The sequence below is a fragment of the Elaeis guineensis genome, chromosome 9 (genome assembly GCF_000442705.2).
Source record: "Elaeis guineensis isolate ETL-2024a chromosome 9, EG11, whole genome shotgun sequence".
NCBI lineage: Eukaryota > Viridiplantae > Streptophyta > Magnoliopsida > Arecales > Arecaceae > Elaeis > Elaeis guineensis.
Window position 1 is genome coordinate 91,843,953 of NC_026001.2, and position 14,708 is coordinate 91,858,660.

General features: G+C 38.4%; 1 protein-coding gene across 1 annotated transcript; it reads left to right on the plus strand.

Moving 5' to 3' along the window:
- Nucleotides 1-281: 281 nt before the first annotated feature.
- On the plus strand, nt 282-1,504 carry LOC140851511 (momilactone A synthase-like). The gene is made up of 2 exons (XM_073243036.1): nt 282-322; nt 605-1,504. The coding sequence occupies exons 1-2, from the start codon at nt 282-284 to the stop codon at nt 1,392-1,394; spliced, it is 831 nt and encodes a 276-aa protein (XP_073099137.1). The 3' UTR covers nt 1,395-1,504.
- The last annotated feature ends 13,204 nt before the right edge of the window (nt 1,505-14,708 follow it).

A 14,708-nucleotide genomic window follows, 5' to 3' on the forward strand; every position in this document is an offset into this window, starting at 1 on the left:
CAAATTTAATAAATTCTAGTATTATCTAAAATTTGATCTTCAACTTCAACGGCATTTGGTTTTAGCTCCAACAGTATTTGGTCTTATCTTCAACATCCCTAACCCTGAAAGCCTATGAATTTGTTGTTAGTCTCTCTTTTCCTATGTTGAGAGACGTGTATTTTGGTTTCATTAATTCCTTACATGTTTTGGACCCTAGATAGCTAGCCATGCAAGGTTGGATCGATAGGGATGAAGTGATAGGTCATTTAGTTTTAAAATAAATCATTGCTGTAGTCAATATGTTGCTTGTTATGTCCGGCATCATATTTGGCACGGTAAGGTGATACAACATTACCTGATTTTGTGCGCAAAGCATGCATCATAGAGGATCCAAATCCATTCTTAACTCTAATCCTCCTTTTTCAATAGAAATAGATATTTTGTTACACGAAAATAAATCAGTTGTTCATTAAACTCCGTTTTATCATGTAATAATTTTTAAAAATGTATATCATAAAAAATTAAAAAAATATATTTATCATAAAAATAAATCCATTTTAGATTGTTACCGTCGCGCACCCTGTAGTTGAGCTCTAAGTCATGTGCTGAATAGTTGATGCAGTCTCGAAGGCAAGGTGGCACTGATCACGGGTGGCGCCAGTGGCATCGGTGAGGCCACGGCCAAGATCTTCACCCGCCACGGCGCCCGTGTGATGATCGCCGATGTCCAGGACGACAAGGGCCGAGCCTTCTGTGAATCCCTCGGCTCCTCCGTTGCCTCCTATATCCATTGTGATATGACCGACGAGTCTCACGTCCGAGATGCCGTCGATGCCGCCGTCTCCCGCCATGGCAAGCTCGACATCATGTTCAACAACGCCGGCATCGCCGGCTCGCTGTGCATGCAGATACGCAAATCCGAGAAGGCAGACTTCGAAAGGGTGGTGGGGATTAATCTGGTGGGAAGCTACCTTGGGACGAAGCACGCCGCACGTGTGATGATCCCGGCGCGCCGGGGAAGCATCGTGATGACGGCAAGCGTGGCGTCGGTGGTGCCGGGGATGGCGTCAGCAGCGTACACGTGCTCGAAGCATGGGATGGTGGGGCTGATGAGAAGCGCGGCGTTGGAGCTCGGCCAGTTCGGGGTGCGGGTGAACTGCGTGTCGCCGTACGGGGTGGCAACGCCGATGACGACGGCGGGGTTCGGCATGGGAGTGGAGGAGCTGGAGGAGTTCTTTCATGAGCATGCAATCCTCAAGGGGGTGCGGCTGAAGGCGGAGGACGTGGCGGAGGCGGTGCTGTTTCTAGGTAGCGAGGAGGCCAAGTACGTGAGTGGAGTCAACCTATTGGTTGACGGAGGATTAACGATTACTAATCCCTCGCATGGTTTGTTTAGGTATTCGGATGTGTGAGGAAACTGTTTCCTCATAGTTTGGGTTTGTTGAGTAATAAGATTGTCCAGTTTGACAATTCGAACATTAATGATGTCAAATCGCTAAACCCAGGGTCTGATTTTGTATAATTATTTATGGTTGGGCCATCAATTTGGATCCATTTAAGGTGTTTGTACACGCCTGGTCCATACGCAGCCTACCAATACCAAATGGCCAGCATAAGCTTGGATTTGTGCTGCCTTTTATAATTTGTTTCAAGTGCAGATTATTTCTGCTACATGGCAGTGCTTTATATTCCATCATGATTTACATAGCATGGAGGGAAAAAGATCTGAAATCATGCAAGAATTGCGAAATCTATAAATCATGTATCATACTATGAACAGGAGTGCAACTCAAATTCCAAAAAAAAAAAAAAGATATAAATTCTTTGGCCAATTAAAATCCATCATTTATCCAATCCGGACTGTTCATATGTTAGATTTGATTTATAATTTGTATATTACAATTGAGGGACATACTATGATAGAAATGGATATTGGATTAAACATTTAGTTAGATGAAGTATTTTAGAATAACTTTTCATCGGTAATATATGATGGTTGCACGATAGGAGAGTAATCAAGTCCTAACAAGTGTCCAGGAACTGCCTGAACCAGTCGTACTACTTGAGTGCTTTACCTAAATAATTTTAAAAAAATTATTTATAAAAATAATATAATTTTTAATTTATTTATCAAACTAATACAAATTCTATAAAACGCCATTCAAAATGACGTTTTATAGTGTCCACGTCACCACTTTTTTTTCATCTTTTTTTTACGTCGACGACGAAAATAAATAAATAAATAAATAAACTCACCATTTCAAATGACGTTTTTGAAAACGTCATTCGAAATGATATTTTTAAAAATATCATTTTGACGAATTTAATTATTAATTTTTTAAAAAATAAAAAAAATAAAAAATTATAATTTTAAATTTTTAAAAAATAAAAATTTTAATTTTAATTTAAATAAAAATTATAATTTCAAATTAGTATCCCCATTTCAAAATATCTTTTTTTTTAAAATCTGAAAAAAAATAAGCATAAAAAAATAAAAAATACCATAAAAAAATTAAAAAAAATAAGAATTATAATTTTAAATTTAAAAAAATAAAAATTTTAATTTTAATTCAAATAAAAATCATCATTTCAAATTACAATATCCTTTTCAAATTAATTTTTTTAAAAAATACCATAAAAGAAGAAAATATGAGAAAAATATAAAAATTATAATTTTAAATTTAAAAATATAAAAATTTTAATTTTAATTTAAATAAAAAATATCATTTCAAATTACTTTCTATATTTCAAATTAATTTTTTAAAAAAATATCCCAAAAAAATATCTTAAAAAATTAAAAAAATAAAAAATACCATAAAAAAAGAAAAAATGAGAAAGAAATGAGAAAAAATAAAAATTATAATTTTAAATTTAAAAAAATAAAAATTTTAATTTTAATTAAAATAAAAAATATCATTTCAAATTACTTTTCCCATTTCAAATTAATTTTTTAAAAAAATATCTCAAAAAAATAAATTAAAAAATTAAAAAAAAATAAAAAATAATATAAAAAGAAAAAAATGAGAAAAAATGGGAAAAAATAAAAATTATAATTTTAAATTTAAAAAATAAAAAGCATCATTTCAAATTAATTTCTTCATTTAAAATTAATTTTTTTAAAAAAATATTCCAAACAAAGGAAAAAAATACCTAAAAAAAATGACATAAAAATAGATAAAAAGGGTAAAAATGGGAAAAAGTTAAAATTATAATTTTAAATTATAAAAAAATAAAAATTTTAATTTGGATTCCAAAAAATTAAAAAAATAAAAAATGCCATAAAAAAGTGATAAAAAGGGAAAAAAATAGGAAAAAATAAAAATTATAATTTTAAATTAAAAAAATAAAAATTTTAATTTTAATTTAAATAAAAATTATCATTTCAAATTACTACCCCCATTTTAAGTTAATTTTTTTATTAAAAAATTACATAAAAATAACTTAAAAAATTAAAGAAATTAATTTGAAATGAGGAAAGTAATTTGAAATGATATTTTTTATTTGAATTACAATTAAGATTTTTATTTTTTAAATTAAAAATTATAATTTTTATTTTTTCTCATTTCTTTCTCATTTTTTCTTTTTTTATGATATTTTTTATTTTTTTAATTTTTTAAGAAATTTTTTTGGATATTTTTTAAAAAATTAATTTAAAATGGGTAAAGTAATTTAAAATAATATTTTTATTTAAATTTAATTAAAATTTTTATTTTTTTAAATTTAAAATTATAATTTTTATTTTTTTCTTATTTTTTCTTCTTTTATGGTATTTTTTTAAAAAATTTAATTTGAAAAGAGGATTGTAATTTGAAATGATGATTTTTATTTGAATTAAAATTAAAATTTTTATTTTTTTAAAATTTAAAATTATAATTTTTATTTTTTCTCAATTTTTTTTATGATTTTTTTTTACACTAATTTTTTTTTAGATATTTTTTTAAAAAGATAATTTGAAATGGGGATACTAATTTGAAATGATAATGTTTATTTGATTTAAAATTATAATTTTTATTTTTAAAAAATTTAAAATTATAATTTTTTATTTTTTTTATTTTTTTTAAAGAATTAATAATTAAATTCATCACTTGAAATGGTATTTTTAAAAACGTCATTTCAAATGGTGTTTTCAAAAATGTCATTTCAAATGGTGAGTTTATTGTTTTTTCGTCGTCCACGTAAAAAAAAAGGTGAAAAAGGGGTGGTGACGTAGATACTATAAAATATCATTTTAAATGATATTTTATAAGATTTGTATTAGTTTAATAAATAAGTTAAAAATTATATTATTTTTATAAATAATTTTTTAATTATTTAGGTAAAGCACTCCGAACTACTTGCTATATTTGAGTACTTTACCTAAATAATTTTAAAAAAAATTATTTATAAAAATAATATAATTTTTAACTTATTTATCAAACTAATATAAATTCTATAAAATATCATTCAAAATGACGTTTTACAGTATCCACGTCACCACCCCTTTTCCATCCTTTTTTCACGTGGACGACAAAAATAAATAAATAAATAAATAAACTCACGATTTCAAATGGTATTTTTGAAAATGACATTTGAAATGATATTTTTGAAAACATCATTTCAAGTGACAAGTTTAATTATTAATTCCTCAAAAAAAAATAATAAATAAATAAATTATAATTTTAAATTTTTAAAAAAATATAAATTATAATTTTGATTCAAATAAAAATTATCATTTCAAATTAATATCCCCATTTCAAATTATCTTTTTAAAAAATATCTAAAAAAATTAGTGTAAAAAAATAAAAAATATGATAAAAAAAGAAAAAAATTGAAACAAAATAAAAATTATAATTCTAAAGTTTAAGAAAATAAAAATTTTAATTTTAATTCAAATAAAAATCATCATTTCAAATTACAATCCCCTTTTCAAATTAATTTTTTAAAAAAAATACCATAAAAGAAGAAAAAAATGAGAAAAAAATAAAAATTATAATTTTAAATTTAAAAAAATAAAAGTTTTAATTTTAATTTAAATAAAAAATATTATTTCAAATTACTTTCTCCATTTTAAATTATTTTTTTTAAAAAATATTCCAAAAAAATATCTTAAAAAATTAAAAAAAAATACCATAAAAAAGAAAAAATGAGAAAGAAATGAAAAAAAAATAAAAATTATAATTTTAAATTTAAGAAAATAAAAATTATAATTTTAATTCAAATAAAAAATAACATTTCAAATTAATTTTTTCAAATTTTTTTATTTTTTTAGTTATTTTTTCTGATTTTTTAATAAAAAATTAATTTAAAATGAGAATAGTAAATTGAAATGATAATTTTTATTTGAATTAAAGTTAAAATTTTTATTTTTTTAATTTAAAATTATAATTTTTATTTTTTTTTCATTTTTCCCCATTTTTGTCACTTTTTTTATGGTATTTTTTATTTTTTTAATTTTTTTAGAATTCAAATTAAAAGTTTTATTTTTTTGTAATTTAAATTTATAATTTTAATTTTTTTTCCATTTTTACCCTTTTTATCTATTTTTATGGCATTTTTTAGGTTTTTTTTCCTTTGTTTGGAATATTTTTTTAAAAATTAATTTTAAATGGAGAAAGTTATTTGAAATGATATTTTTTATTTGAATTAAAATTAAAATTTTTAATATTTTAAATTTAAAATTATAATTTTTATTTTTTCTCATTTTTTTTCTTTTTTTTCCTTTCTATGGTATTTTTTATTTTTTTATTCTTTTAAGATTTTTTTAGATATTTTTTTAAAAAAATTAATTTGAAATGGTGAAAGTAATTTGAAATAATATTTTTTATTTCAATTAAAATTAAAATTTTTATTTTTTTAAAATTTGAAATTATAATTTTTATTTTTTTCTCATTTCTTTCACATTTTTTCTTTTTTTATGGTGTTTTTTATTTTTTTTAATTTTTTAAGATTTTTTTTTGCAATATTTTTTTAAAAAAATTAATTTGAAATGGGGAAAGTAATTTGAAATGATATTTTTTATTTGAATTAAAATGAAAATTTTTATTTTTTTTAAATTTAAAATTATAATTTTTATTTTTTTCTTATTTTTTTCTTCTTTTATGATATTTTTTAAAAAAATTAATTTGAAAAGGGGATTGTAATTTGAAATGATGATTTTTATTTGAATTAAAATTAAAATTTTTATTTTTTAAAAATTTAGAATTATAATTTTTATTTTTTTTCAATTCTTTTTTTTATGGTATTGTTTATCTTTTTTACACTAATTTTTTTCATATATTTTTTTAAAAAGATAATTTAAAATGTGGATACTAATTTGAAATGATGATTTTTATTAAATTAAAATTAAAATTTTTATTTTTTTAAAAAATTTAAAATTATAATTTTTTATTTTTTATTTTTTTTTAAGAATTAATAATTAAATTCATCAAAATGGTATTTTTGAAAACGTCATTTCAAATGGCGTTTTCAAAAATGCCATTTGAAATGGTGAGTTTAATTTTTTTTTTTTTTTGCATCGTTCACGTAGTAAAAGGATGGAAAAGGGATGGTGACGTGGACACTATAAAACGTCATTTTGAACGACGTTTTATAGGATTTATATTAGTTTAGTAAATAATTAAAAACTGTTGGGTATAAAATACCCCTCGGTCGAAGTTTGTAAAAGACCGACCCTTCCAGGACTTTTCCGGCTTCCGACCTTGCGTGGCGTCTCTCTGAACCCCCTCGACCGTCTGAGCTTCCGGACTTCTCCGACAATGAGCTTCTCCATTCATCTACCGGGCCACTCCAAAGGCTCTCTAGGCTTCACTATCAGCCGACCTTCTACAGTGATCAACTATTCTTCGAATCCCTTTCAGACTTCTTCCGACCACGAATGACCCTACTCCGAACTTCTTTCAGACTTCGTCAATATTCGAGTTTCTCCAACAACAAAATTTCTACAGTAACCAGACTCCATCCAAGTTTCTACGACGGTCGACCGTCTTCCGGATTCCAACCGAGCTCCTGCGAGAGCCGAACTCCTACTGCAAGCGGTCTACTCTGGATATCTACTGTAAGCGAATTCCATTCGAGCCTCTACTATAAATGAATTTTTCTGAACTTCCATTACAGGCAGACTTCAGCCGAGCTCCTATAGTGGACGGATCCCAGATGAGCTTCTACGACGGGTTAGGATCCACCGGCCAGGTCGCTACTTCGAGCTCCCACGACAACCGATCTTCGACCGAGCTTCTACAACGGACGGACTCCGACAGCTGGATTTCTGCAACGATCGATCGCCTCCGCTGTTTGCCAAACCTCCCCAACGCCATCCGAGGTCCACTGCCGGCCGACCCTCCGTCAGATTCTTCATGAAATCGAACTTCTCTGACGGATAATCTTCAGACGAGCTTCCACATCAGGCAAATCCCAGACGGACTTCTCTAGCAATCAGACTCCTACCGGACTTCACCAACAGAAAGTCTCCATCCGAGCTTCTACAGTAGATGACTCCCGCCTATAGCATCAGCGCCTGAGGCATCCGACAACAGTAGACTCGTCAGCAACCTAGAAAACATCCGAGCTTCTCCTAGATCGACGGGATAGAGAGCCATTCCGCTCCATCAGATATCCCAGCTGAGCTCCAGCCGACAGATCCAAACTCTCTGGCAAGTCACGACAATGGCCACTACCCTACTCCATTCTCTGCAACGGATTCCGCGTGGCTCCACCACTCTCTGGCAAGTCGCGACAATGGACACCACTCCACTCTCCGGGCTCTACCACTCTCTAGCAAGTCACGATAATGGACACCACTCCACTCTCCGTAACAAACTCCACGTGGCCCTGAACGATCCCTGACGCCACTACTCTCCATAACAAACTCCGCACGGCTCTGAACGGCCCACTACCAAGCGGTTACAGATGTCGCTGTCAATCAGTTACGCTCTCCACCTATAAAAAGGGGACCCCCAGATACGTTCTTCTCTAAGCTCTAAACTCTATCTCAAAATTTTGCTAAAATTTCCACACGAGCACTTCATTTCTGTTGAAGCAGAGTACTGACATGAGCATCGGAGGGTCTTGTCGAAGCACCCCCAACTCCAGTTTAGACTTCCCTTGCAGGTCTCGACGGCGGCCGCGGTCATCTCAACTCCAGCAACTCCAGCTTCGACGAAATTCTACACCACCAGAATTGGCGCTGGAGGAAGGGCTTTGTGTCTTCGCAGTACCCTTGTTCTTAAAGGAGTGCTCAATGGGACTGCCTCCGATCATTTTCTCCAACATTCTTTTCTCCTTCTCCTACTAGATCTCCACCTGATGCCTCCCCGTAAGGCATCCACCAGGCGATCCACGGCCTCTGCAGTCAGATCTTAGGCTCTGGCCTCACCTTCAATTTTTCAGGCTCCTCCTCCTCCTCCGGCAATGGCGGTCGGCATGGAGTAGTTCGACCTGCTGGTTCAGCAAATCAGAGGCCTCACCGAAGCAGTGCAGGCCATGCAGCAGCAGCGGCAACAGCAGCAACAGCGACAGGCATCAGTGCGGTTGGAAAGAGCATCACCGGAGTTCCAAAATTCGGCAGTAGGGCGGGCCACTTGGGCCAGTCGCCCTGTCTTCCCCGGAAAGGAGAATCCGAGGGTGGAGAGCCCTCAGTCTGATCACGATTCCACTCCCGGAGGATCCCTATCTCCACTCTGCCAGAAGACCCTCAAGACTCACAGTCGAGAGGACCTCCTGGATCGAAGAGCTCCACCATGCTCCCCCTGCTTATAGTGAGGACATTTGTACTGACCCTCCTTTCTCTCAAATGATCATGCAGGAATCGATCCCACCAAACTTCAAACTCCTCCAATTCGAAAGCTACGACGGGACCTCGGATCCGATTGACCACCTGGAGGCCTTCCAGACAATGATGCTGCTCTATGGTGCGTCAGATGCCATCCTGTGCTGAGCTTTCCCATCTACCTTGAAGGGAGCAGCAAGGAACTAGTACTCGGCATTGAAGTCGGGTACTATCTTTCCCTTTGATCAGATGAGCCACCAGTTTGCGGCTCATTTTGTTAGCAGCCGACATCCCCGGAGAGGTTCGGAGTCCCTTATCAACATCAAGCAGAAGGAGGGAGAATCCATCCGAGCCTACGTCAACCGCTTTAACGTCGCCGCGCTGGAGGTCCAAAACTTGGACCAATCGATCATGATGGCCGCCCTGAAGGGCGGTCTTCAAAAGAACGATCTTCTATTTTTTCTGAAAAAGAAATATCTCAGGGACTTTGCTGATTTGCTGGCTCGGGCCGAAGGATATGTCCGAGCAGAAGAAGCCTTCAAGATGAAGGACGAGGAGGCCGCGAAGCAGCGGCAGGCGGGGGACTCCAGCAAGCCCGCATTTGAAAAAAGGCCGAGTGAAGCTCAGCCACGTTCTCGAACTCCCTCCGGACACAAGCGTGTCCAGACTCCTCCCCGGGCTCGTAGGCAGAGAAGCCCGGACCATAGAGTTTGACGGAGCTCTCTCCTGGGAAGATTCCACAGCTACGCCCCTCTCAACACATCGAAAACTCAAGTGCTGATGGAGGTTAGGAAATAGCTGCCAAGGCCGAAAAGGATACGCACATACCCCAGGAAGCGCAATCCTAACAAGTTCTGCCTCTATCATCGTGACCACGGCCACGACACGGAGGAGTGTATTCAGCTTCGAGATGAGATCGAAGAGCTCATCAGACGAGGTCGGCTCGACAGCTTCATTCGATACCGATCTGAAGGTAGAGAAGACCAGCCTAGGGTCTTGCCGCAGCCAGAGCCGCCAAGGAGGGAGGAGCAGCCTGAAGATCGGCCTCCGATTGGGATTATCAACTCCATCTCAGGAGGACCCCGACGGGGAGTAGACCTTCCGTGGCTATAGGATTCGAAAAATCTGCGAATGTATTACCAATAGCTTTGCCTTAAATAAAAGTTTTATATTTGCATATTTATCATTTTAGCATGAGCTTATAACGACAGGAAGTAACTCCCTCATTCAGTCAAAATTAAGCGTGTTAGGAACAGGAGAAAAACCTCATCCTAACATGAGCAAAGTCAAAGGCCTGGTTACTTAAAGACCGGATGGGGGGAGAGGCCCTTGCAACGGCCCTTATGTGCCCCCATAGCCTTGTTAGGAACAGGAGGAGAACCTCGTCCTAACATGAGCAAAGTCGAAGGCCTGGTTACTTAAAGATCGGACGGGGAAAGAGGCCCTCGCAATGGCCCTTATGTGCCCCCACAGTCTTGTTAGAAATAGGAGGAGAACCTCATCCTAACATGAGCAAAGTCAAAGGTTCGATTACTTAAAGATCGGATGGAGGGAGAGGCCCTCGCAACGGCCTTTATGTGCCTCACAGCCTTGTTAGGAACAGGAGGAGAACCTCATCCTAACATGAGCAAAGTCGAAGGTCCGATTACTTAAAGATCGGACGGGGGGAGAGGCCCTCGCAACGGCCCTTATGTGCCCCCATAGCCTTGTTAGGAACAGGAGGAGAACCTCATCCTAACATGAGCAAAATCGAAGGTCCGATTACTTAAAGATCGGATGGGGGAGAGGCTCACGCAATGGCCCTTATGTGCCCCCACAGTCTTATTAGGAATAGGAGGAGAACCTCGTCCTAACATGAGCAAAGTCGAAGGCCGATTACTTAAAGATCAGATGGGGGGAGAGGCCCTTGCAGCGGCCCTTACGTGCCCCCACAGCCTTATTAGGAACAGAAGGAGAACCTCGTCCTAACATGAGCTGAAATTGACTGTCGAAAATAAGAAGAGAACCTCATCCTGACGCAAACAAAGACCCGATCGATCAAGACCAGACAAGGAGGAAAGTCTCCTCAACGGCTCCTCTACGCTCTCACGACCTCATTAAAAGTAGAGGGAAAACCCTCACTCGAACACAAAAAAAAAAGAGAGGGGGAGATGAAAAGAAAAAGCGACGAACTACACCAGTGATAAGTGAAAAACAAGCTACATTAAAGACCCAAGGGACCTCGTCTCAACGAGGAAGGATACTCCTATCAAAAAACCCTCAGTCACTAAGAGGAAACTCAACACAAGCCAAGGAGAAATCGACTTTCTCAAAATAACGAGAAGTTTGGGTCTCCAAGCTCGAGCACCGGGAGGAAGCGTCAAACTCAAATGGTCTCGAAAAGACCTACGGTCATGAACAAAAAAGGCAAATCAACACGGCGGCGATCGAAAATCTTCAAACAACGATGGCGTCGAACAAGATAAAAGACTAAAGAAGTTTGGTAAATGATAACTCAATACCAGAATGGACAAGGTAATGGAAAATTTTCTTTTCATTTCATTAGTGAAGTATACATTACAAAGCCTTGAAGGCCAAAAAGAGAAACGACAAGAAAAGAAAAAGAATACATGGAAGGATAAAAGACAAAAAAGAAAAAGAAAGAAGCTCTAAGGAAGCCAAGCTTCTTCCGACTTCAAGCTCTTGGTTTCGGTTCTTATTAGGGATTGCTTTAAGTTTTCGACTTCTTCCTCTAGTTCCATCTTTCTCAACAGTATATCCCGGTACATCTGGTGGAACCGCCGACTCTCGCCCTCCGACTCTCGAAGCCTCTTCCTCAGGATTTCGAACTCCGCCTCGGTATCTTTGACCGCCTGCTGCTCGTGGACTAGCTGAATCTTTAGCCGCTGCAGTTCGACCTCCTCCCATCCAAGGGCCACAGACAATTCTGTCATGATCCCTCTCAAGGCGCGGAGCTCGTCGGAGCCTTGTGCAGAGGCAAGCTGGACTCTCTCAGACAACTGCCTCCGAAGGCAGACAACTTCGTCGGTCGCCGTCTGGAGCTTCCTTCGGTAGTCCTCTACTTGTCCGCTCTAGCCGACTCGGTAGGCGTTATAGTTCGCCTTAACGTCCTACAGCTACTTTTGAAGGTCGAAGAACTTCTTCGACCAGTCTCGATCGCGGTCGGCTTGGATTATGAGCCATGACGAGCTCCCTTCCAACTGGCCAATCTTCTCCCGTGCGGCCGCCAGCTCGACTTCAAGGGAGCTGATCTTGAAAGCCTGAATCCAAGATCGGTCGCTGGCACGTTTCCGAAGTTCCTCAAGCTCCGTCACAAAGTCGGCCTTCCTCCAGGTGTATTCCATGAGACCCTTTCTGTAGAGGTCCTGAAAGTGAATAGCCTCTGCAGTGACTTTCGAATGGCTCTTCCTCAGCCGATGAAGTTCATCTTCCAGCTTCTTGGATTTCTTCATCAACTGATGAACTTTTCTTCTGAGATCTCGGATCATCGACTTCAGGGGAATCCCCTGTGGTAGGGGAAGAGCTTCGGCAGGGCACTGTCATTGGAAGACAAAAGCACCACGACTCAAATTAGTACAAGAAGACAAAAGAGAAGGAAAAAAATACAGAAGAAAAAAAAAGGGGGGGGCTCTCTGTAAAGAAGAATCCGATTTCATTGATTAAATAATTTTCAAGTACAAGAAAACGAAGAAAAGTCATCACAAAGGAAAAATACAAAGCTAGAGGTTTCGGACCTCTGGGGCAGAAGTGGAGGGGCTCGATGTCCCCGGAAGATCGACAGCGGCGGCCGCAGCGGTCGACGAGGTCTCAGCTGGAGGAGGACCGGCAGCAGCTTCGGATGGTCCGGCTTCATTGTCGGATGCCTCATCCAGGAAGCCGAGATCCAGTTCAAAAAACCTTCCAGCCACCTTCTCTTAGTAGAGTTCGAAACCCTTGATGAAGACGTCTTGGCCGAACTGGACCTGTAGATCCTCCATCCCGGAGGAGGCTTTGAACTCCTCCACTGCTCGGGCCCCTGCCTCCGAGACCAAAGACAGGATCCACGCTTTCAGCTCGAAAACCTACGCCTTCAACTCAGAAACCTGCGCCTTCAGTTCGGAGACCTCAGCCTCAGCCTTCTTTCTCCCCTCCTCCAAGGCGGTCCTCAGATCAGACGAGGTTTGTCCCTCTTTTTCCAGCACCTCCTGGAGACTTAGGACCTCGACGATCTTCTCCTCGAGGCGGGCGGCCCCAGCCAGGTGACCTTTCTCCGTCTGAGCTGCCTCCCTCTTGGTGATTTTCACCGCCTCGATGTTGGCGACAAGCTGATGTCCAATCTGCAAGAAAAGCCGAGCAGTCAATATAAAGGCTAAAGAATAAATTAAGTAAAAAAGCAAGAAGGAGAAAAAAGTGAGTTAACCTACTTCGAGAAAAGATCCCAGAGAGTCCCAGACCCGCAGCTCGAGATCAGCAAGGACGATCCTCTGGACGACCTCGGGCAGAATGCACCCTTCGACCAGCCTCTTTATTAAATCTCTGTTGTTGAAGGGATTTTCCCCCAGGTCTTCCTCGGAGCCGTCGGCCCCCTCGACAGCAGCCATGCGACTACGGCTCTTCCGGGCCAGGGTCTTCTTTCTCCTCCTCCCTTCGGCCCCGGGTGCCCCCTCGGGACGAGCTTCTGGAGTGGGATCCTCGGTCGGGGGGCTCCCTGAAAGGGCTCGGGGGACTTCGGGTTCGACGTCGGAAGGGACGTCGACGGCAACAGCCACCTGAGCAAGTGCGGCCGAGCTTGTCCCTTCTGTCCTGACTTTCTTCACCGACCCCAAAGTCGAGGCATCTTTTCTCTTGTGGGTCTTGAGACCCTGGGCTAACCTCCGAGCCACGCCTACGTCCATGTCTGCAATAAAAGAAGATCAACACGGCTCAGAGATGGAATAAGAGAAAGGGGAAGCAGTGAAAAAAAATGGTACCGGCAGGGTTAAGAGGACTCAGGCTGACGTTGAACAAGAGTTGTTCCTTCAGAAGTTCGGAGAGGAGGGGGGCTTGATAGGCCTCGAGCTTTTAGGAGGCTTCGAGGTCGTCCCTTTCCAGGCTAGAAGCCTGGCGGACGGAATCCCTCAGAGAGCCCCAAGGGGGTAATCCTAGCTCCAAGATCGGGCATCGGACATAGAAGAACCTCTCCTTCCACTTGTGGATAGAAGAGGGGGCGCCTTTCAGCAATCCCTTTCTACCGAACTGAGGGAAGAAGTACCACCAGTCTTTTACCGAGGGATGACGCTTGAAAGTGTAGAAGTTCCTAAACAAAGAAAGAGTCAGCCAAACTTCAGCTAAACTACAAAGAGAAAGAAGTCATTTCAAAAACCTAAAGGAGTTCGGTGCTACTGAGACTAGAGAAATGTTTAGAAAATGAAAGAGAGCGACGACAAAAGGCGGAAGTGGAAGTCGAAGTCTGGCATGGAAAGCCTCCTGGTACAGACAGAAGCGGCCGGGAGGAAGGGCGCTAGCCCGGTCAGTTGGCTTGGGAAGCTCCAGCTCGTACTCCGGAGGAACTCCATACTGAATCCTTATCAGTGAGAGTTCATCCGGAGTCAAAGAGCTGGGGATGGTATCCGGCGCAAAGACCAGACGAGGTTCGATTCTAACTACGGGTTCATCTATGGTACAAGGACTTTGAGGAACTGGGGCTGACGAACTCCTAGAACCGCTAGAAGAGGAGATATCGGAAGACATTTTGGATCAAATGGAAGCCACAAAAAATCTCGAAAAAAAAATCGAGAAAAACAGCAAACAAGCTCTCGAGGAAGCTAAACGAACAGAATACGAAGAAGAAAGAACAGAAAAATGGCAAGAAGTTCCAGAACTAACCTAGGTTGGCCCGAAAAGTGCAGGAAGATGGCAAGGACGATGGAAGTCGACCCGAAGGACGCCTAAGACCGAGAAGGATGCTAAAGAAGGCTGGAGCTCTCAGGAAAGAGGAGGGGACCGAGGGATTCTCTCAGGCAAA

Bases quoted from the DNA above. Each gene is read 5' to 3' on its own strand.
- LOC140851511 (XM_073243036.1), top strand. From the start codon at position 282: ATGTTGCTTGTTATGTCCGGCATCATATTTGGCACGGTAAG. The intron at 323-604 runs GTGATACAACAT...TAGTTGATGCAG, and splicing joins ATCATATTTGGCACGGTAAG to TCTCGAAGGCAAGGTGGCAC.